General features: G+C 33.9%; 1 protein-coding gene across 1 annotated transcript in view; it reads right to left on the reverse strand.

Annotated features, from left to right (window-relative positions):
• The window catches only part of LOC124787783 (85/88 kDa calcium-independent phospholipase A2-like), a 178,575-nt gene that overhangs the window by 17,724 nt on the left and 136,641 nt on the right, over positions 1-24,210 (reverse strand). Inside the window, exon 10 of the mRNA XM_047254684.1 lies at positions 15,233-15,404. Within this exon, the coding sequence (XP_047110640.1) occupies positions 15,233-15,404 (172 nt within the window). The remainder of the gene's footprint in view (positions 1-15,232; positions 15,405-24,210) is intronic.

The following is a 24,210-nucleotide window of genomic DNA, read 5'->3' on the forward strand; positions in this document are numbered from 1 at the left end:
TTAAGTATGCTTTCTTTTGTTAGATTTGCTGGTTCTATGTGGTTTATACCTTTCATTTCAACTAAGTTTATTAGATATTTTCCTTTAAAATTGGGCTATTATTCATCAAAGTCATTTGATTATGGTTGAGGTGAATTATTTGGTGGTCAAGGTTTATATAGACTATTTATTTATTTAATTAGTTATATACAAGGTTGATATGATTCTAATTTTAAGATTTATCTTTTAACTTTTATTTTTTGAATATTTATTTTGGTGGTATTATTTTTCGTTTACTTAAATAGCTTATAATTAGAGCGTGACACTGAAGATGTTAAGGAAGTATTTTTACTTTTAGGTATTTATAAATATACATATATTATTTTTACAGTGAAAATGTAATGTTTTATTTAAACTATATAAATTTTAGAAATGTTAACGGAGTTTAACCGCTAATATAAAAAGTTAGCAGCTTTCATATTGGCTTTACATTTCCTTAATTGGAACTTTATAGTTCAATTATATTATTAACAGTAATACGCCTCTTTTTGGCTTCAATTAATAAGAATAAGGGTATTTTATTTACCAATCTTCCAGGTCGAAACTGACTGCAATACTTCGCTTCTTATTCTATTTAAGGTTGATTGATTATATCAATACTTTTTGAATGCAACCCAAATGTTATAGTTAACTACAACCCTTTATTCTGCTCATTGTAAGGCTCCTTGATTTCATTCATGGTATAGTCCACCTAATAATACTATAAAAAATATTGTTGATACTGTTCAGATTATAATGTCTGAAGTTTTAAAAATAATTACAATTGGAAGGATTAATGCGATTTCTACATCAAAAATTAAGAAAATTACTGCAATTAAGAAGAATCGAAGTGAGAATGGTATTCGTGCTGATCTTTTTGGGTCAAATCCACACTCAAATGGTGATCTTTTTTCTCGGTCATTAATTAATTTTTTTGATAATGTTGTTGCAAGGATTATAACAATTATTGGAATAATAAATCTAATAAAAATTCTTGTAGATAAAATTAGGATTGTTTTTCTTGATTTATATCAAGCTTTTTGATTGGAAGTCAAATGTACTATTTATACTAGAAAAACAATTATCTACCTCATCAATAAATAGAAATATATAAGAATAATCATACTACGTCTACAAAGTGTCAGTATCATGCTGCTGCTTCAAACCCAAAGTGGTGTCTTGGTGAGAATTGATTTATTGAATGTCGAAGTAGACATGTTGATAAGAAAATTGTTCCGATAATTACATGTAGACCATGAAATCCTGTTGCAACAAAGAATGTTGATCCATAAACTGCATCTGCAATGGTGAAGGGTGCTTCTCAATATTCATATGCTTGAAGTATAGTGAAGTATAGTCCTAGTAGTACTGTGAAAAATAATCCTTGTAATGCTTGAGTATGATTAGATTCTATTAGACTATGATGTGCTCATGTTACTGTTACTCCTGACGCTAAAAGAATAGCTGTATTAAGTAATGGAATTTGCATAGGATTGAAAGGTTGAATTCCTATTGGGGGTCATAATATTCCTAGTTCAATAGTAGGTGCTAGTCTTCTTCTAAAAAATGCTCAGAAAAATGAAACAAAGAATAGTACTTCTGATGCAATAAATAAAATTATTCCTCATCGTAATCCAATTGATACAAATCCCGTATGTAGTCCTTGGTATGTTCCTTCTCAGACTACATCTCGTCATCACTGGATTATAGTTAGAAGTGTAATTCCAAATCCAATTATAAATAAGTTAATGTTAAATAGGTGAAATCCTTTTGCTAATCCTGATACTAGAACTATTGCTCCAATTGCTCCTGTTAATGGTCAAGGTCTGTAGTCTACTAAGTGGAATGGGTGGTTTGAGTGAGTTGTTAACATAAGTTTAGTATACTTCTCTAGAATATAAAGTTCTTAAAATTGAGAAAACATATGCCTGAATTATTGCTACTGCTGATTCTAGAATTAATAGAAGTATTTGTCCAATAATTAATAGTGAAATTAAGTTTATTGCTATAGATGGTCCTGTATTTCCTAGTAACGTTAAAAGTAAGTGCCCTGCAATTATATTTGCTGCTAGTCGTACTGCTAGTGTACCTGGTCGAATGACATTTCTAATTGTTTCAATTAATACTATAAATGATATTAATGCAGGTGGTGTTCCTTGTGGAACAAGGTGTGCAAATATGTGATTTGTATGATTAATTCATCCAAATAATATAAATCTTAATCATATAGGTAGAGCAATTGCAAATGTTAATGCTATATGTCTTGTTCTAGTAAAGATGTAAGGGAATAATCCTATGAAATTATTAAATAGTATTATAATAAAGATTGAAATGAAGATGAATGTTGTTCCATTAAATGATTTTGGTCCTAGCAATGTTTTAAATTCATTGTGTAAGGTTAAGTTTAGTTTATTTCAAATAATATTAATTCGTGATGGTGTAAGTCAAAATATTGATGGGATTAATAATAATCCTAGGAATGTTCTAGTTCAATTTAATGATAAATTGAAGATATTAGTTGATGGATCAAATGTTGAAAATAAGTTTGTTATCATTTTCAATTCAAGTTCTTTATATCAATTGTTCTTTTTTCTGCTCTTTTAATAAGGTTTGGTTTAAATGAGAAAAAGTTTATTTGATTAAATAAAATTAATGTAGTCGAAAATATAATAAATAGGGAGAATCATATGAGAGGGGATATTTGAGGGATTTGGATTGAATTCCCCATCAGAAGTAGTCGTTAATTTACTATTTTTTGGTTTAAGAGACCATTACTTACTTTCAGTCATCTGATGTATTTCAAGGTGTACTAATTATTTAGTTATTTTAGATTGACACGCTAATGTTATATATTTTAACTAACTCCTTAGATTACCTTAGATAATCACTTGATAAATAAGTTTACTGAAGTTCTTTCAATTACAATTGGTATAAATCTGTGGTTTGCTCCACAGATTTCTGAGCATTGTCCAAAGAATAGTCCAGGCCGGTTTATTGTAAATGTTCCTTGGTTTAGTCGACCTGGCGTTGCGTCAATTTTAACTCCTAATGCAGGCACTGCTCATGAATGTAGAACATCTGATGCTCTTGTTAATACTCGTACTTCTGTATTTATTGGTAAAATTGTTCGGTTATCTACATCTAGAAGTCGAAATCCGTCGTTTTCTAGGTCTTGTTCTGGTGTTATATAAGTGTCAAATTCTACATCTATAAAGTCTGAATATTCATATCTTCAATATCATTGTCGTCCAATTGTTTTAATCGTAATTATTGCGTCTACTGAATCATCAAGTAAATACAGAAGTCGTAATGATGGTAGTGCAATAAAAATTAGTGTAATTGCTGGTAGTGCTGTTCAGATTGTTTCAATTAAATGCCCGTGAAGTATGTTTCGGTTTGTATAGGCAATGAATAATATGTAACTTAGGGCATAGCCTACAATTACTGTAATTAATAATAATACGACCATAGTATGATCATGGAAGAATGATAGTTGCTCCATTAATGGTGAAGCTCCATCTTGAAGGGATAAATTTGATCATGTTGCCATTAATTAATTTTCTAATAAAAGGTCAAACCTTTATTTGTAGAGCTTAAATCTACTGCGCTAATCTGCCATATTAGAATCTAGAAATTAATGGTAGCTCTGAGTAACTGTGTTCCGCAGGTGGGTTATTTTGTAGTCATTCTGTTGATCTTCTTATATTAGCTCTAAATATGATTGCCCGGTTTGTAACCATTCTTTCTCATATAATTACAATGAATATAATGATTCCTACAATAGAAATTGTGGACCCAATTCTTGATACTACATTTCATGATGTATATGCGTCTGGATAGTCTGAATATCGTCGTGGTATTCCTGCTAGTCCTGGGAAGTGCTGAGGGAAAAATGTTAAGTTTACTCCAATAAATATGATTGTAAATTGGATTTTTAATCATGTATTATTTATAGTTAATCCTGTAAATAATGGGTATCATTGAATAACACCTCCTATGATTGCAAATACTGCTCCTATGGATAACACATAATGGAAGTGGGCTACTACATAATATGTATCATGTAATACGATGTCAAGTGATGAATTTGCTAATACTAATCCTGTTAGTCCACCAATTGTAAATAGAAAAATAAATCCTAAAGCTCATAATAACGGTGGATTGAATTTGAATTTAGTTCCATATAGTGTAGCTAATCATCTGAATACCTTGATTCCTGTAGGTACAGCAATAATTATTGTTGCTGATGTAAAGTATGCTCGTGTGTCAACGTCTATTCCTACTGTGAATATATGATGTGCTCATACAATAAATCCTATTAGTCCAATTGATAATATAGCATAAATTATACCTAATGTTCCAAATGATTCAATTTTTCCTCTTTCTTGACATACAATGTGAGAAATAATCCCAAACCCCGGTAGAATTAAAATGTAAACTTCTGGGTGCCCAAAGAATCAGAATAGGTGTTGATATAAAATTGGGTCACCTCCTCCCGCAGGGTCAAAGAATGATGTATTTAAATTTCGATCTGTTAATAGTATAGTAATAGCCCCTGCTAATACTGGAAGCGATAAAAGGAGGAGAAGGGCTGTAATAGCTACAGATCAGACAAATAAAGGTGTTTGATCTAGAGTTATACTTTCTGATCGTATATTAATTGCTGTTGTAATGAAGTTTACTGCACCAAGAATAGATGATACACCTGCTAAGTGAAGTGAAAAAATAGCTAGGTCTACAGATGCTCCCCCATGTGCGATAGCTCCTGCAAGAGGAGGGTAAACTGTTCATCCTGTACCAGCACCGTTATCTACTATAGAAGATGTAAGAAGAAGGGTAAGTGAGGGCGGTAGTAATCAAAAACTTATATTATTTATTCGTGGGAATGCTATATCTGGTGCACCAATTATTAATGGTACAAGTCAATTACCAAATCCACCAATTATAATAGGTATTACTATAAAAAAAATTATTACAAATGCGTGGGCTGTAATAATGACATTATAAATTTGGTCATCTCCAATTAGAGATCCTGGTTGACCAAGTTCAGCACGAATAAGTATTCTTATTGATGTTCCTACTATTCCTGCTCACGCTCCAAATAAGAAGTATAAAGTACCAATATCCTTATGGTTTGTTGAGAATAATCATTTTTGCGGTAAGATGGCTGAATTTAAGGTGATAGACTGTAAATCTACTTATGAGATGTTTCTCTCTGACCATACTTTAGGTCTTATATTCAATTATGATTCTAGACTGCAATTCTAGAGGTGTAAAATTTTACTAAGGCCTAAAAGATTATTCTTTTAATTATAACTTTGAAGGTTATTAGTTTGTTTAACTTAAGTCCTTAGTATAATGAGATTAAGGTTGATGTTGAGATTAATCCTATTGTTGAAATTATTACTGTTATAGGAAGAATAATTCTTGATTTTTGAGACTTTATTTTTATAGATCACGAATTTTCTGTGTATGATATAATTAGGGCTGAGAATCTAATACGTATATAATAATAAAGTGTGATTGTAGTTAATACAACCATAATTGTTATAATAGTTGTTATGTTATTTTCCATCAATGATTGTATTACAATTCATTTTGGTAGAAATCCAAGAAATGGTGGTAAACCACCTAATGATAAAAGGGATAAGAATATTATGAATTTAATTTCAGTTTTTATATTTCTAGCTGAATAGATCTGATTTATAAAAAATAGATTTATTTGCTTAAATAATAGGACCATAATTAATCTTAATAGTGAATAAATAATAAAGTATAGTTCTCAAATGTTTTCTCTAACTGTTAGGGATCTAATTATTCACCCTAAATGTCTAATTGAGGAATATGCTAGAAGTTGTCGTAGCGATGTTTGATTTAAACCACCTATAGCCCCAATAATAATTCTTAGAATAATAATTGTTCAAATGAAAGTTCTTAGTTGAATACAATAAGATAATACTATTATTGGGGCAATTTTTTGTCATGTTATTAGTGTTAAACAGTTATTTCATCTTGAAGCCCTATTACTTCTGGAAATCAGAAATGAAAGGGTGCAGCCCCAATCTTTAATAATAATCTAGATCTAATTATTATTGATGGAATAAATTCTGTTTCTCAACCTATTGGATACTTTATTTGAATCAGCAAAATTGAAAATAATAGTATTGTCGATGCCATTGCTTGGACAATAAAATATTTAATTGATGATTCATTTATTATTATATTTTTATTTCTTGTTAGGAGCGGAATAAATGAAAGTAAGTTGATCTCAAGTCCTATTCAAACTACGAATCAGGAGTTTGATGAAATGGACATGATCGTTCCTATCATTAATGTTGATAGGAAGAGAAGTTTTGTAGAGTTGTTGGTCATTAAAAAGGAGAGGATTGATACCTCTATAAATGGGGTATGAACCCATTAGCTTGTTTAGCTTACCTTTTTACATTAAGGTGTATGATGCACGTTAGTTTTTGATACTAAAGGAGGTAGTTTAATTCTGTCTTATGTAATTTTTAATGAAGGTAATTTTATTTACTTAATTTACCCTATCAAGGTAACCCTTTAATCAGGCACTTCATTTATATTTAATATATAAATTAAAATTTTTTTTTAGAAATTTGTTTATGTATTATTTTGGTTATTTCTAATTAATTTATCTCGGTTAGGATAATCTGAATATATATTATATATAATAAATAATTTATATTAATATATTACATTTAATTAAATTTAAATACTTATAATGTTATTTTATAATTATTAAATGATTATTTTAATACATTTATTTACCTAGGATTATAGCTACTTATGTTTTTAGCTTAAAATAGGTTATTATATTATAAATTATATAATAATATGTAAATTAATATTAAATATTATTATAATTGGATATAATAAATATAATTAATATTATTAAATATAAAATTTTATATTAATATAACTAATTATATTAATTATAATAATATAATTTAATATATTATCTATAATTAGATTATTTAACTAATTAATATTTAAGTTAACTTAATATAAAGTTAATTTTATATTAATAACATATTACATTAATTTACATAATTATATTAAATATATTTATTATATTATTTAATCTTTCTTTATTATTAGTGAAAAGAAAGATTAAATAAGAAAGAATATAATACATTTATCGGTATACATGTTCCATATTAATCTTTATTTATATATAATAGAGAAGTTGTTGTGGTCATTCTAGGGTGCGTTTCTTTTTTTTGTTATTTTTGTGTTTCTTTTCTTTTGTTTTTCTTTAAATATTTGAATCGTTTATTTTTTCTTATTTTTATAAATTTTTAAATTTCTTATTTTGTTTCCAAAAGTTTTATTCTTGCTTAATTTATTCACTTTTTCTTTGTATTATATGTAAGTTTTGTTAAACTAAATGTTCTATTTTGCAGTAATTTGATTTAATTATCAAGTGATTTTGGATTTAGCAATTGATTTAGTATCGGCATAATTCGTGCCAGCAGCCGCGGTTATACGATTGATACAAGTGAATATTATTGGTTAAAACAGTTATTTATATTTTTAGGGTTAAAATATAAATTTGTAAGGTGAAATGTTAAAATTTATTTATAGCTCTTTTTATGAATCTGTGAAATTTGAATAATAAACTAGGATTAGATACCCTATTATTTTAAATGTTAATTATATTTACCTGGGTACTATTAGTTAAGGTCTTTAAACCCAAAGAATTTGGCGGTATCTCATTCCATTCAGAGGAACCTACCCCATGATTGATAATACACGATTTACTCTACTTAATTTATTTGTTTGTATATCTCCGTTATCAGAGAATCTTTTTAGAGTTATAATTCTCAAGATTTATAATTATAAAGTATTTCAGGTCAAGGTGCAGCTTATAATTAAGAGGAGGTGGGTTACAATAGATTTTTGTTTATAACGGATTTGATGGTGAAATACTATTAATGAAGGTGGATTTGATAGTAATTTAATTTATTTAATTTAACTGATATTGGCTCTGAGGTGTGTACACATCGTCCGTCGCTCTCATTATTGATTATTCTATTTTATTACTTTAATTTAGCTTCAATTTAGATGAGATAAGTCGTAACATAGTAGATGTACTGGAAAGTGTATCTAGGAAGAGTTTCAAGATATAACTTATTAGTAAAGTGTTTCATTTACACTGAAAATTTTTCTGTGCAAATCAGGATATCTTGATTATTTATTTTATTATATTTATTTTTTGTTTATTTAATTATTTAATAAAAATAATTTTGTCGAATTTTGTCTTAGTATATTTTGTAGAATTGATTTTTTATATTATAGTTTATTGGTAATGTAATTGTTTTATGAAATATTATTTTAAATTTTTAAAAGTAGATTTTATTTATTGTACCTTTTGTATCAGGGTTTATCAAAATTTTAGTATTTACTTTACTTGTCTCGATTTGGGTTGATTTATAAGTAATTTATAGTTAATGTATCATAATTATTATTAAATTATTTATAGAAATGAGATGTTAACCGTTTCCCAAGATATCTAGTTTCTTAAGAAAAAATTTAATTTTTTGAAGTTAATTGTTTTTATTTAATTTTTTAGGTATAAATATTAACTTATTTATTCTTTAAGGGATAAGCTTTGAAGTTAATAACCTATAATTTGTTTTAATAAAATATAATAGTAAGCTTTAAACCAGCTATCTTTAAGATTACGTTTTAGTTCATTATTTTTATTTTTGATTTTATAATTATTTTAGGTTTTTTATTAAGATTATAAATTTAATTTTGAAATTTTTGTAATAATGATAGAATTAGTATATTTATTTGTATATAATTTTTACCTTGTTAATTTATTATAAGGAACTAGGCAAAATTGATTTCCGCCTGTTTATCAAAAACATGTCCTCTAGAAAATACTTTGAGGTCTGGCCTGCTCACTGAGCAAATTTTTAAAGAGCCGCGGTATTTTGACCGTGCAAAGGTAGCATAATCATTAGTCTCTTAATTAGTGGCTGGAATGAATGGCTTGACGAGAAATCAACTGTCTCTTAATAAATTTTTGAATTTAACTTTTGAGTCAAAAGGCTTAAATTTTTCTTTAGGACGAGAAGACCCTATAGAGCTTAACATTTTATTTTTATATAGTTTTTTGTTTGTCTTTCTATATTTAATGATGATGTTTTGTTGGGGTGACATGAAGAATAAACAAACTCTTCATTATTATACCATTTATTTATGTTTGTTGTTTTGATCCATAATTTATGATCATAAGATTAAGTTACCTTAGGGATAACAGCGTAATTGTTTTTGAGAGCTCATATCGACAAAGCAGATTGCGACCTCGATGTTGGATTAAGAAAAATTTTGGGTGCAGTAGCCCAGTAATTAGGTCTGTTCGACCTTTAAATTCTTACATGATCTGAGTCCAGACCGGCGTGAGCCAGGTCGGTTTCTATCCTAAGATTATTAATTCATATTAGTACGAAAGGACCATATGGTTGAAATATTTTTTATTTTATTGATTAATACTAATTAAATTACTATTTTGACAGATTAATGTGTTGAATTTAGAATTCATTTATGTAGATTTTTTCTACAAATAGTATTGATACTTTATGATTTATTTATGTTTATTTTGAATTTTCTTTTATTAGTTATTTGTGTTTTAATTAGTGTTGCTTTTTTAACTTTATTAGAGCGTAAGGTTTTAGGTTATATTCAAATTCGAAAGGGTCCAAATAAAGTAGGTTTTGTCGGAATTCCTCAACCCTTTAGTGATGCTATCAAGTTAATTTGTAAGGAGCAGCCAATTCCCATTATATCTAATTATTTACTTTATTACTTTTCTCCTGTTTTTAATTTAATAATTTCCTTGGCTGTTTGAGTGATTTTCCCCTACTTAACTTATATATGTTCTTTTTCTTATGGATTTTTGTTTTTTTTATGCTGTACTAGATTAGGTGTTTATACTGTTATAATTGCTGGTTGGTCTTCTAATTCAAATTATTCTTTACTAGGTTCTCTTCGTTCTGTTGCTCAAACAATTTCATATGAAGTTAGTTTGGCTTTAATTTTATTATCTTTAATTATTTTAATTGGTAGTTTTAACAAGTTTGATTTTATAAACTATCAGCTTTATTGTTGATTTATTATTATTTCTTTTCCTTTAGCTTTAGCTTGTTTTGCTTCTTGTTTAGCTGAAACTAACCGTACTCCTTTTGACTTTGCCGAGGGTGAATCTGAGTTAGTTTCAGGGTTTAATATTGAATATGGTGCAGGAGGTTTTACTTTAATTTTTTTAGCTGAGTATACTAGAATTGTTTTTATAAGAATGTTATTAGCTTTAATTTTTTTAGGTGGTGATTTTTATTCTTTTATATTTTTTATTAAGCTTGCTGTTATGTCCTTTGGTTTTATTTGAGTTCGTGGTACATTACCACGTTTTCGTTACGATAAGTTAATGTACTTAGCTTGAAAAAGTTTTTTGCCATTATCTTTAAATTTTTTTATTTTCTTTGTTGGTTTAAAGATTTTATTTATTTCATTTATTTAGTGAAATTTTTTAAGAAAAGTTAATAGAAGAGTTAAACTTCTAGTTTTATGTTTTCAAAACATATGCTTTCCCTAAGCTAATTAACTTATTATCCCTAATTAGTTTATCTCATGCGTTTGCAACATGCACATTAATTAAGAAGTATGTAAAGTAAATAATTGTTAAGATTTGTCCTGTTATAATATAAGGTTCTTCAACAGGCCGTTTTCCAATTCATGTTAATAAGCATACAACAACTACTATAATTCAGAATAAAATCTGGTTGATAGGATAGAATTGAATACCTCGGAATGGTGTTTTATTATAAAATGGTAAAATTATTAAGATTCTAATTGATAAGAATAATGCAATAACACCTCCGAGTTTATTAGGGATTGACCGAAGAATTGCATATGCAAATAAGAAGTACCATTCTGGTTGAATATGGACAGGAGTTACTAATGGGTTGGCAGGTACAAAATTATCCGGGTTACTCCTGTAACTGAAATATCAGATCTGAAGATGGTTCTGAATGAACCGAAACCGGTCATATGAATAATAAAAAATTTGCAATAAAGACGGATTTTAAGTAACATTATAAAATCACTGATTGCTGTTATCCCATAAGGCATTATGTCTGTTTTTGCAAAAAAAAAAAAAACTCCTTTGATTGTTTGCTCACGATGTCGTGAACGCAAGAACAGGAAACAGTTCATAAAAACATGTAAATACTTGTGAGACACAAAAATTGATACAATTCATGCAACAAATAACACAACAGTTTACAAAACAACAGGAATTTCAGGTAAGAATAACAACAGCTTAAAGGTATGACACAGCAGTTCACAAAACATCAGGCAAATATAGGACAACAGTTTACACAGCAAAATCAGGCATTTAACAATTGCAAGAATAGTATTAGTCAACAGTTCAGTGAGGTGAGCAAAACTAAACATACTGAATTATTTGACGAACTATCCGGGAAGTTGACAGAACTAGGTAAACAACTAAAACAAGAAACAATTACCAACATGTCCCGCAATATAAATACATTAACGGAAAAGGTATCGCCGGAAGATGATGAAGAGGAACAACTTGCAGGTGAGTTACAAACCCTCAGTGAAACATATCTCCAATTCAAGAGACACAATCCCAAGTGGATGCGTCGGTAAAAATTGTGACGGATGCAGTCAGTGAGCTGCAAGTTGCGTGTATAAACTTACCTACAAAAGTACAAAAGTTAAGTCTAAGAGTAGGCCAGTTAAGTTAAGCACAAAAATTTGCCAAAAAACAGAGAGATAAAACATATAGAGATGTAAAGGAAATAACTGAAAAAGCTGAACCTGGGATGCTGAAAATGTAGTATCAGAGGGCAAAATTTACGTAGATACTGTAGAAGATGCTCTAAAGGAGAAAGAAAGTCAACATCTAGCTAAAATAGATTTAGAATTAAAGGAAGCAGAGGAAAGGTTACAAGGCAGTATTGCTAAACCTACAGACATTCCATAACAAAATGACAGAAAACAAATCCATGCTTTTAGAGAAGTTAAATACTTTCACTGGTTGTCCACAATACGTGGGTTGCCCGTCAAAGGAAAGTAGTGAAGGTTGCAGAATGCAGCAACACTTGCCGGCAGCTGCACCTTTTGAGCAAGTACAACTTCCATGCACTATGCCACAAGCGAACACAAACACGCCTCTCACTGACAGTGCGGCATGTTTGTCAACATTAATTGCAGATGAAGGATTATTAAGGCATTGACAATTTCCGGCATTTATCTCCGAAGGGAAAAAAAAACAAACCCCGTGGTCTTTATCAGAGCACTTCAAAATGTTTTATCTGGTACCTGGACCGAAGCCTAGAAAATTAGATGTGTTGTTGGATACACGCAGGGTGATGTTCTGCTTTGGACTACAGTCATGGTGGAATGTAGCCACTTCTATGAACAGTCTGAAAGAGCCTCTGTGGGTAAATACTGGTCTGAGGCCGTACAAGAGAGGCTCAAACATGAAGTATTCAATCCGGCTCCATTCAGTAGCAAACATGGAAGCTTAAGGGGCTATTTTCAAAAATATTAGACCAAACCAGATACTGGACAAACCCAGTATCTCAAGTAGATGTGCTGAAAATTTTAAGAGCCATCTTCCTGCCCACATTAGGGTAAAACTCATTACCATTCCAGAACACGATAACAAATACTTTCTATCTGTACTGAATTCAACACATTTGATACATGAAGAGAGGCCAGTACAACCTAAGCCTGTCCATACACAGATATGCCACTGATATTTACCGACCAACAAATGAACAATGGACTCATAGTGCAAGACGGATGGCAGCTTTACCCCACACAGACCTATGGTAATGGTAATGGTAAGCGCAACGGCAATAGGGAAAGCCGTAAATTCAAGGGCAGATATAAAAGAAATGGGCAAAAATTTAACAAAAGCAACTACATCAGGCAAGTAGGATATGGTCAGCCTGCACAATATGTACAGACATTGTGATGTTCGCCTGCGTTATTGTTCTTAGTTGATAGTCCTTGGTGTCGACGTACTGCATTTTTATACTGGTGGAAAACTGGGGTGTGGGAGTTCAACACTGACTACTATAAATGATGTAACAGACAGCTGCACAGTTGTGTTTCACAGTTCTTTACTCTCACTGGTCACAACCCTCCAATATTACATATATTTGGCCAATTCACTATTGGTAAATTTAGACAAGCCTCATTAATAGCTTGCACGCAAACATCAGCGTACTGCTACAATTGTTTACTGTTGAACATCTATGAGCAGTAAAAACCTAACCACACAGTTCACAGCTTTTTCAGAATAATACAGACACTGCCATTGCTTTAACACATGGCCTATTAGTGTTACACTAATTCCACTGTTTAGTTGACGCACTGTTGCTATTCTAAATTGATACAGGCTTCCTGTCTGAAAATCGGCTGTGAACTGTCTCAGGAACAAAAATTGGGCCTTTATATATCCTCACAATAATAGGTGCTGAAACTACACATTGTTCGATGCTTAAGTTACATAAATTACAATTAAAACATAACTCATTCAATTAACTGAATATGTAGAAAAATTCCTCCTTTTAAACAGTTACTACTGCAAGGGTTAGGCCGAATTATTTGTTTAAATAATGAAATTAACAGATATAGTTATAAAAACAATACTTTTGACAAATCTGGTAATTATTTTGGAATTAATTAAGAGCTGGCTTTTCTAGCATTTTTTTGAATAGAGCTAAATAAATACTTTAAGAATCCTAGCAGTTCTTCTTCCAAGTGTTTATAATTAGTAGAGAATTTATATTTGTTTATAAGTCAACAACAGAATTTAAGTCACGAAAGAATGACTGATTTTTATTATTATAATCAAAAAGCTATCCCCGATGTTATTCAATGTGTATATTGAGCAAGCAATAAAGGAAACAAAAGAAAAGTTCGGAATAGGTATTAAAATCCATGGAGAAGAAATAAAAACATTGAGGTTCGCCGATGACATTGTAATTCTGTCAGAGACAGCAAAGGACTTGGAAGAGCAGTTGAACGGAATGGACAGTGTCTTGAAAGGAGGATATAAGATGAACATCAACAAAAGCAAAACGAGGATAATGGAATGTAGTCGAATTAAGTCGGGTGATGCTGGGGGAATTAGATTAGGAAATGAGACACTTAAAGTAGTAAAGGAGTTTTGCTATTTGGGGAGCAAAATAACTGATGATGGTCGAAGTAGAGAGGATATAAAATGTAGACTGGCAATGGCAAGGAAAGCGTTTCTGAAGAAGAAAAATCTGTTAACATCGAGTATAGATTTAAATGTTAGGAAGTCGTTTCTGAAAGTGTTTGTATGGAGTGTAGCCATGTGTGGGAGTGAAACGCGGACGATAAATAGCTTAGACAAGAAGAGGATAGAAGTTTTCGAAATGTGGTGCTACAGAAGAATGCAGAAGATTAGATGGGTAGATCACATGACTAATGAGTCGGTATTGAATAGAATTGGGGAGAAGAGGAGCTTGTGGCACAACTTGACTAGAAGAAGGGATCGGTTGGTAGGACACGTTCTGAGACATGGAGGGATCACCAATTTAGTATTGGAGGGCAGCGTGGAGGGTAAAAATCGTAGAGGGAGACCAAGAGATGAATACACTAAGCAGATTCAGAAGGATGTAGGCTGCAGTAGGTACTGGGAGATGAAGAAGCTTGCACAGGATAGAGTAGCATGGAGAATTGCATCAAACCAGTCTCAGGACTGAAGACCACCACCACCACAACAACAACAACAACAACAACAACAACCGTTTCTCCCTATGTAGGTTAGTGTCAACAAAGTATCTTTTGGTTTCAATAAACAATATTCACTATTTTCTCCAGTCTGGTTTTAGTCTAGTCTTCTCTACTTACACTTCAACCTCCTCCTCCTCCTCCTCTTCTTCTTCTTCTTCATTCTTCTCCTACTTCTTCAACTACTATTACTGCCTTAATCTCTGTCCAATTTCATCCCTGCATTTCTCCACTACCATATTACGTGTCTGCCATGAGTGTATTGACATACTTAACTTATTAATCGTGATATTTTATGAATACAGGCAAAGCATGCTATACTGTGCAACTGATAAAATTGTGCAAAAAATTGCTCAGAAATTTTGTCTAAAATTCATGGTTTGAAAGTTACCTGTGTAACTGGGACAACACCTGTGCCCACAGATACAACAACTGAGAGTGTTTTCACTTCTTCTTCACGCCCGACTGCTCTTAGTGCCAAATTGTATTCATGTATTTCAGTCATGGCATCCAGAGTAGGATTATTGGCTATTAATCCTCCATCCAAGAACCTTCCAAATGACCTAAAAACAAAAACAATGTGTGCAAAATATTCAGCAGTACTTATATAAGCACAGCATAACTGGTTTTTAAACTTATAAGGAATGAACAGTAAATCTCTCTGTAAACAAATCAGACAGAATAGAAAATTTAAACCCAAGTTTTTATCAGAAATGCCATAGCCCATATTGATAAAACTGAAGATATGCTGGTCGCACCAGTTCTAAATTACACTTAAGGCCAAACTTAGCTTTTGCATGACGTGTCACTGCCAAGTAACATAGCTCGATGAAACTTGGACCATACATAGGAAGAAATGCTACAATATAGCACAGAAAGTAACTGAAAGTAGTACACATTGAGATGAACAGAAACAATACTTTTATTCAAAATACTAATTACATTGCAGTCACCACAATTTATGATGATCCCCTAACATTACAAACAACAGAACACAGTCCTTAATTGGGTGTGTGATCCCCACAGACAGCAATGCATGCTCTGCGATGTGCTCCCATGCTAGCCTCAAGATTGGTGAGGAGTCCTCGTAGTGAGTGTCCCATTCCTACATCAGCACGGTTGGCAACTGTTGGACGGTCATTGGTACATGTGGACATGCTGCAGTACATCTTGCCAACGTGTCCCACACAAGCTCGGTGGCTTTTAAGTCAGGGAATGGGCAGCCCAGTCCATTCGCCAAATATCCTCTCATTGCAAGAGCTCCTCTACCTCATCTGTTTGATGCAGTCACATATTGTCACCTATAAAAGTGAAGTCAACAATGTTCCCACTTCTCATCACAGAGGGTTCATCCAGCTTGGTTAATCGTAATCATTTTGGTGATGCAGGTCATTTTGGTGATGCAGGTGTTATGGTGTGGAGAGGCATAATGTTGCATGGGCAACTGACCTCCAAATTTTTGAACACGGTACCACTCACTTACCAACATTACTGTGCCATTCTACTCATACCCTATATGCATCTTATTTGGGAGATGTTCGACCTTGTCATCACTTTTACGGAGGGTAGTGCACAATCACATCGAACAGCACAAGTGGACAAGCTCTAAGAACAAGAGGATATCCAGCCAATTGACTGGCCTGCCCTTTTGCTTGACTTAGATCACATCAAGCATGTGTGGGATGCAATGGGGAGACACACTGGAGTACAACCACGTGCACCAATGACCATCCAGCAGTTGTAAATCATGCTGGTGGAGGCATGGAAAAATCCTACCACAAGAACTGCTTACCAACCTTGTGGCCAGCCTGGGAGCATATCGCACAGTATGTTTGCCACTTGTGGTGACCACACATCTTCTTAACAGCCATATTCCACCTTTCGTAATGTCCAGAGGCCCATAGTGGAAAATGATTTGAGAAAGATTGGAGTCAGGTGATGCAGAAAACGAGCAGAAAATCGTCAGGATTGGGCTGTGATCATCAGAGAGGCCAAATCCCTACATGGGCTGTAGTGCCAAGGAGTAAGTAAGTAAGTAAGTAAGTAAGTAAGTAAGTAAGTAAGTCAGTGGCCCATTGTAAATCACAGTCACTTCAGTGTAATTACTATTTTTGAATGAAAGTGTCATTTCTGTTAGCTTCCTTGCCTATTTTTTTCAGTTACCTTCTGTACTCTACTGCAACAATTCTTTCTATGTGTGGCCCAAGTTTCATAGAGCAATTTTAATTGGAAGTGATACATCATGCAAAAAGTAATTTTTTTCGTAAGTTTTGCACACCATTTGACATGCTTCACTCACTCATAAACATTCCTACTGATGATATTAACAAATCTCTTGCATACATCTAACCTTGTACAATTACATGACAATCATTGCTGCTTAAATATGTGCTAAACATAATTATTTCCAGTTTGACGACACTTTTTATAGAGCAAGCTTTTCCAACACTGCCCCATACAGCATGTAGCACACATCCTTATTCAGCCTACTTGGTTATGAACCACAAATAGGGTCGCTAACATTTTTTAGAGACTAATAACATATCTTATTTCAAGGAGAGGAGAATAAAACATATATTTCTGAAAATGAAATGTTCTCAAAATTTATGCAATATTATTTACATAAACATGAATTTTTTGTACCGCTGACATGAAATACAGCTTTTTGGTTGGTTTTAAAAGGTTAATAACTGGCACTACAATATAAGTTTATGTCAAAATAAATAAATCATTAGATTTTTATTTAAATTTATTGGAGCAGTCTCTCTCTCAACACCCCCCCCCCCCCCCCCCCAGGTCCCATACTGGTGATCGGTGATTCTCTTTTGGTAAATGCCAAGCTGATGTGAACAGAAAGCATGTAAGATACAATTTTTAAAAAATTGTTTCATGCATTAATCACTTGCATTTTAAGCATACACAATCAGTTGCCAGAGGTATTTTTTTCAGGATTAATATTTGCAGTCACTGAAATTTTGTACAAATTTCTTTAATTAAAATACATTCAGAATATGAATCATCTTCACCAATATTGTATATCACATTGAATTTATCTTGAAGATCATTTTTTATCCAGACATTTGAGGAGTAATGCAGTCGGTATGCGAAGACAAAATCTGTGACTACACCCACAGCCCTTCTCCGTATATACTCATTATCCACTGATTGTATACATGCTGGGACTGGCAAACACAACATCATCAATGGCAACTGGTGTTTTGTACTGGCGTAGCTTGGCAGAGGGGGCTTCAGACTGTTGTCAGGTGGCAGACTGCATTTTGTACTGACGTCCGAGAGTAGAGCGTGTTTTGTACAGACGTCAGAGGGCAGAGTGTGTTTCGTACCGATATCAGAGGGCAAAGCGTGTTTTGTACCAATGTCAGAGGGCAGAGAGTGTTTCTTACCAATGTCAGAGGGCAGAGAGTGTTTCGTACAGATGTCAGAGGACAGAGCTGGGTGCCGCTGGGGACCCCATGCCGTGGGGGTGCCCCGTGCCTTATGCTATGTGACACCAAGGGGTCCCATGCTGACACTGTGCGCCAGAGGTGTCCCCGTCCCGATGCTGTGCACCAGAAGCAGCCCCGTGGCAATGTTGTGTGGCAGATGGGGCTCTGGACTGAAAATGTGTGGCAGGTGGGGCTCAGAACTGACTTTGTGTGGCTGGTGGGGCTCAGAACAGACATTATGTGGCAGATGGGGCTCAGAACCAACACTGTGTGGCAAATGGGGCTCAAAACCAACATTGTGTGACAATTGGGGCTCAGAACTGACATTGTGTGGCAGATGGGGCTTTGTACCGATGTTGGTTGGCAGAGGATGCTTCGTACAGACACTGGATGACACAGCATGCTTTGTATCGCTGTAGCATATCTGAGGATGCTTGGTACGAATGTGCTGTAGCAGAGGATGCTTGGTACCGATGTCGCATAGCAGAGGTTGCCTCATAGTGATGTCGTATACAGAGGATACTTGGTACCGATGTCGGACAGCGAAGGATATTTGGTACCGATATCACGTAGTGGGGGATGCTTTGTACCACCGTCATGTAGCGGAGGATGCTTCATACCGAAGTTGTGTAGCAAGAGATGATTTGTACCAATGTCGCATAGCTTAGGATGCTATATACTGATGTCGTGTAGCGAAGGATGTTTCTCAGCGATGTCGCGTAGCGAAGGATGTTTCGCAGCGATGTTGCGTAGCGAAGGATGTTTCGCAGCGATGTCGCATAGCAAAGGGTGCTCCATACTGATGTCGCATAGCAGAGGATGCTCTGTACTGATGTCATGTAGCAGAGGATGCTCCATATTGATGTCATGTAGCAGAGGATGCTCCATATTGATGTCATGTAGCAGAGGATGCTCCGTATTGACGTCATGTAGCAGAGGATGCTCCGTACTGATGTCACGTAGCAGAGGATGCTCCGTACTGTCACGTAGCAGAGGATGCCCCGTACTGATGTCACTTAGCAAAGGATGCTCCATACTGATGTCGCGTAGCACAGGCTGCTTCGTACCAATGTTGCATAGCAGAGAGGACTTCATACTTACGTTGTGTGGCATTACTGCTGTAAGCTGCACCTGGCAATGGGTCAATCTTTGTAGCACACTTTATACAAACCAAATATGTTTTGATGAGCTATGTAAAGATTTCTAATTGGCCCCAGTTATGTAATTTAAAGGTTAAGATAGGCTTGACAATGACTGACTGACTGACTTATGCTGTTACCAGGTGGAAATTACATGATACCTCTCCTGTTCTCTATTCACCACATGCATGCATTTTTGGAGGAGACTGCCGAGATGTGTACATAAACTTAGTCAGCAATCTCTCAGATGAATTTAGTCTTGGTCTAAATTTAAGAGGCATCGGAAATGATGTCATGATTAGACTTGCTAACGTCTGAGCATGTGCACTGACCCAATCTCCGAGAATGACATCTTCCCCCCGTAAACACAAAATACATGGGTACTTTTCCAGACAAGTAGAGACTTGTTGATACTGCACATGCACATTCAAGGACTCAATGATGTGATCTCAAAACATCTAATATTTTACTGAGTTGATGTAATGTTACCTGTATAAATGGCAAATGTTTTGCACTACAAGATAAGGCAATACCCAACCATGGCCACTATAATGTTTGGCTAACTTTGAAAAGGAGTTGAAAGTACAGCAAATTTCTTTTCATACCTACATGTACATGTATTAAATTCAGAAACTGAAATTTCTGTTCAGTACCATGACAATGATGATGTTTACACTGTTCAACAGTGTAAGTCAGTCAGTCACTGCCATGTGTATCCTAACCTGTAAGCTGGATCAGTAGAACCAATAAGCAATTTTTTGTTCCTTTAAAGTGCTGTTTTAACTTAAGTACAAAGATTAAACTATCATCGTCGAAAAGTGCACCTTAAACTGTACATTACATCAGCATTACCAAAAAGCGAGCCACACCAGTTTTGTACTACTGCTGAAAGATTACTCACAGACTATTTTGTTTCTTTAAAGTGATATGTTAGTGGTGGAACAATGACTGAAATATTGTCACATCAAATGCATTTTAACCTGACTTAGATCAGTAGCACCAGTAAGCTAGTCATGTTTGTTTTGTAATGTTGTAGCATTGAATCTTAGAGCCTATTGTACTCTGCAATGAGTGGGGTACGAAGATCAAGCTTTACTTTTTGCCAGCAACAACACTGTTAAGCAGCCCTCTCTGCCACACAACACTGGTATGAAGCATGCACTGCATGCAACATCTGTATGAAGCACATGCTACCACATAATATTTGTATATACTATACCTGCTACATTTCAAAGGCTGTAAAATATAAACACGTCTGTGTGCTTGGATATGATTTGTACAGATGTAAGCGGTATCACAATTTTCAGCACAATATATTTATCTTCCACATAAATAAATGGCTGAATAAGTATTCTAGAGCTGGATTCAAATTATATTAATTAATAGACATCATCACACCTTTTCATCAAAGCAGAAATCTATCAGGCACTACAATCTGATGATTTTCCTTTTTTCTTCATGTACACCTATGGCAACTTTATGACCAAGTTTGTACCCACAATGACACACCAGCTTAGATGCGTTAATTGGATCTGGAAGGGATTAAACCACAGCAATATACTAATCAATTTTTAAATGATGAAAAGAAGAATTAGTCCATTCAGTACATAATTAAATAAGAAGGAATGCTTATTTTAACTCTGGAGTATGCACAATACATCTCCACGTATCCGGAGGGGATAGGGCTTACCCTCTGGGGATGTGTACCACAGTTGTATACGACTGCCTTAGTTCAACTAATGAAAGTACTACAGATTGGTTTCACTCAAAGGAATGACTGGTTAGCTCAGTCAACTGAAAAACTAAAGGGTGGTTCCAGGTGAAGAATGAATACATGGTTCAACCAACAGTGAAACTATTGACTGGTTTCACTCGAAAATTATGGATGAATGATTCTGTCAATATGCAAAACTAATACAGACTGTGTTGACTGTTTCCATTTGGCTGCTCAGCAGACTGGTTTCACTCTAAAGAAATGAATAAACAATAATTCTATAAACAATAATTCACCAATACACACAACTACAACCTACTGAATCAATTTTTTTCACTTGTTCCCAGAATGGTTTCACTCAAAAGAATGAATCAATAATTCAACCAATACACAGAACCAGAAATGAATAAGTCAATTGTTTTCCAACAATAGACTGAATAGATTGTTTTCATTTGGTTATTCCCATCACTATAGGCTACCTGCCAAGCAGTCCTATTGTATGGCATCTGTGCACAAGTTCTGCACAAGCATGAGCCACGTGCCCACCCCTGCACATGGGAGCTCAGCTGAGGCATATGCACACGTATGCTGCTGCCAGGCTCCCTGGCTGTCCTCAAGCGAGCTGTTTTCTCACCCCTGTGCACCAATGACTGCTGTCTCCCTGCTGCCTGAAAGCTGGCACTTGAGCTGGAAAGACTTGCGATAGACAGCCTGATGGCCTAGCTATAGGTTTCCCCTCTTGTTTAAATACTGCCTGAATTTTTTTTTGGAATATTTTACATATGTTTTCTTACAGAAAGAACCACTGAGTTGCAAAATGAACTACAGGATCATGAATGTAAATGATGTATTATGTTTATAGACTGGTACAACAAGACAAAATTTATTCTAATAACATTTGAAGTCCCAACATAAAATAATTCAGTTCTCCATGGAGCTGGGACGTGGTTCTATAAACGTATTGAGCCTCAATACAGATATTAGCATAAAGAAACATTTATTTGAAATTTACCGACAAACAACAGCTACCCATACTGTAATATCTACACACTACTACCTGCATATGAAATACTTGTAAACATGTCACTTTCAATTCTACGGTATAGTTCTGTTATCTGAATCTGCCTCTCAAACTCAATTATAGATTATCAAACTTGTCACTTTCAGTAATGACTATAGCTTTGGCCTGGTTGATAATATTCTATTAACAAGGAAAATATATAAAATTACACCACTTCTGTAAGTTGGCCAACAGGAACCAGTCAGTAATTACAAAAACTGGTGCACTATCCAATTTGTTGGTAACATATATGGGCCTTGCAAAACATTGAAGTCTTTCAACTAAAGAGCTATGTTTTAAAGTACAGCTTAGCTAAATTATTACTCAATAGTTAAGACAAAATGGACCTCTAGCACACAGTGGCATTTAGAAATGCACAGTGGAAAAGTATACATTTACCAGTCAGTCACAGCTGTGGCAATTATTAGGATACGAGAGAAGCTGGGAAAGATTCTACCTTGCAGAAAATGTTTTAATAGAAAACCACTCATACAATGTGGATTGTGACATTTTACATACTTCTAAGAAAAAGTGATATTACTGGAAACACTCGAAATCAATGAACACATGACACACAATGCCAGCTTAGTTTTAAATCACTAAACACAATTTCATTTTCACATGTTGAATTAAGTTCAGGTATGCAACTGTTACATTACAATAATAATTATGACTTTCTTTTTCAATTTTTGTTAAATCTGATTATTTCTACACAACATAAAAACTTAAGCTTTCATTTTTTTAAAAATATAATATTTCTGTGTAAAAGAAGAGGAGGCGTCCTTTCCTTTGTAAACACACTGTAGCGCATCATTTTATGTTATATTTTGAAAGCTCCTGAGAAATACTTCTATGATTCTGGATTGGGGGGAGTAATACTGGGTGGGAATAGTTCGAAGAAGGTTCAATTCATATTCAAGTAAGCTGCTGTCTGCTACAATTTCTCATCACCGATACTGCTGCTAGGTATACTGCTGCTGCAGTTACAATTTAGTTCTGATTAATTGTCTTCGTCTTGTTTTTTAACAGGTGAATCTCATGGCAAACCAGTACAAAGACAGGTTTCCAAGATTTGTTCAGAGAAGACAAAACAATCTACTGACTAAGCAAGCAGGAAAGAAACAAGCTGGTTTTGCCCTGACTGCAACGTATACCTCTCTGCATGCCACAGTACTTCAAACTTTTCTGTGCATAGGTCAATTACAGGCGAAGTTGCTCTAGAACTCACCTTGCAATTTCTTTAAGTGTAATTATACCCCAGATCATGTAAGAAACAGATCAACTGAGTTTTTGCTCTGGCAGGCAACCCTCAACAGGAAACAGCCCCAACGACTAGATATTGTTCTATTCAGTAAAGTGAGTGACAACCTTGTGTGAAGGCAAGAAACCCCAAGTGCTGCCCACAGACTAATGGCTGTGAAGTACAGCCGTTTACCTCTTTTCTGAGAAAGTATCACTAATGGATCAGGTCATCATGCAGAGTGCCTGCATGTATATTATCTGTGGAAGGAACAGACATACAAGCCCTGGACTAAAAGTGTTCAGATTTCCCATAAAATATGAAAAAAAGTTTCTGAAAGTGGATTTTAAATTCAGGTGAATTATATATCACTTACGAGTAAAAAATAAAAACATATGGATAACAAAGATTATCGCATAATGTGATAACAGTGTCTGAATTTTTACGTAACTGTGAAACGCTTTGAGGTAGTGCACTTAAAACTAAATCGCAGCTATAGCCTCCTTTTACAGTATTCCAAAACTTTACACACATTTTGGTTGATGTCTTTCATTGCCTCCTCATTATAGTTGAGGAGGAAATTTAAAAGCAGAGCATTAATTACCAACAATGAACTTCAAGTACTTAAGAACAGAAGACTACTTTTTGTGATGCTAGTGCTGGAGTGGAGAGAATACCGGCTTCCTTCTACTAGAAACTAAGCACTGAAGGGAAAGCAGCATTACAGACAGGATATGTTTCACTTATGAAGCAAGTAATGTCATGCAGAA

The sequence above is a fragment of the Schistocerca piceifrons genome, chromosome 3 (assembly GCF_021461385.2).
Source record: "Schistocerca piceifrons isolate TAMUIC-IGC-003096 chromosome 3, iqSchPice1.1, whole genome shotgun sequence".
Classification (NCBI taxonomy): Eukaryota; Metazoa; Arthropoda; class Insecta; order Orthoptera; family Acrididae; genus Schistocerca; species Schistocerca piceifrons.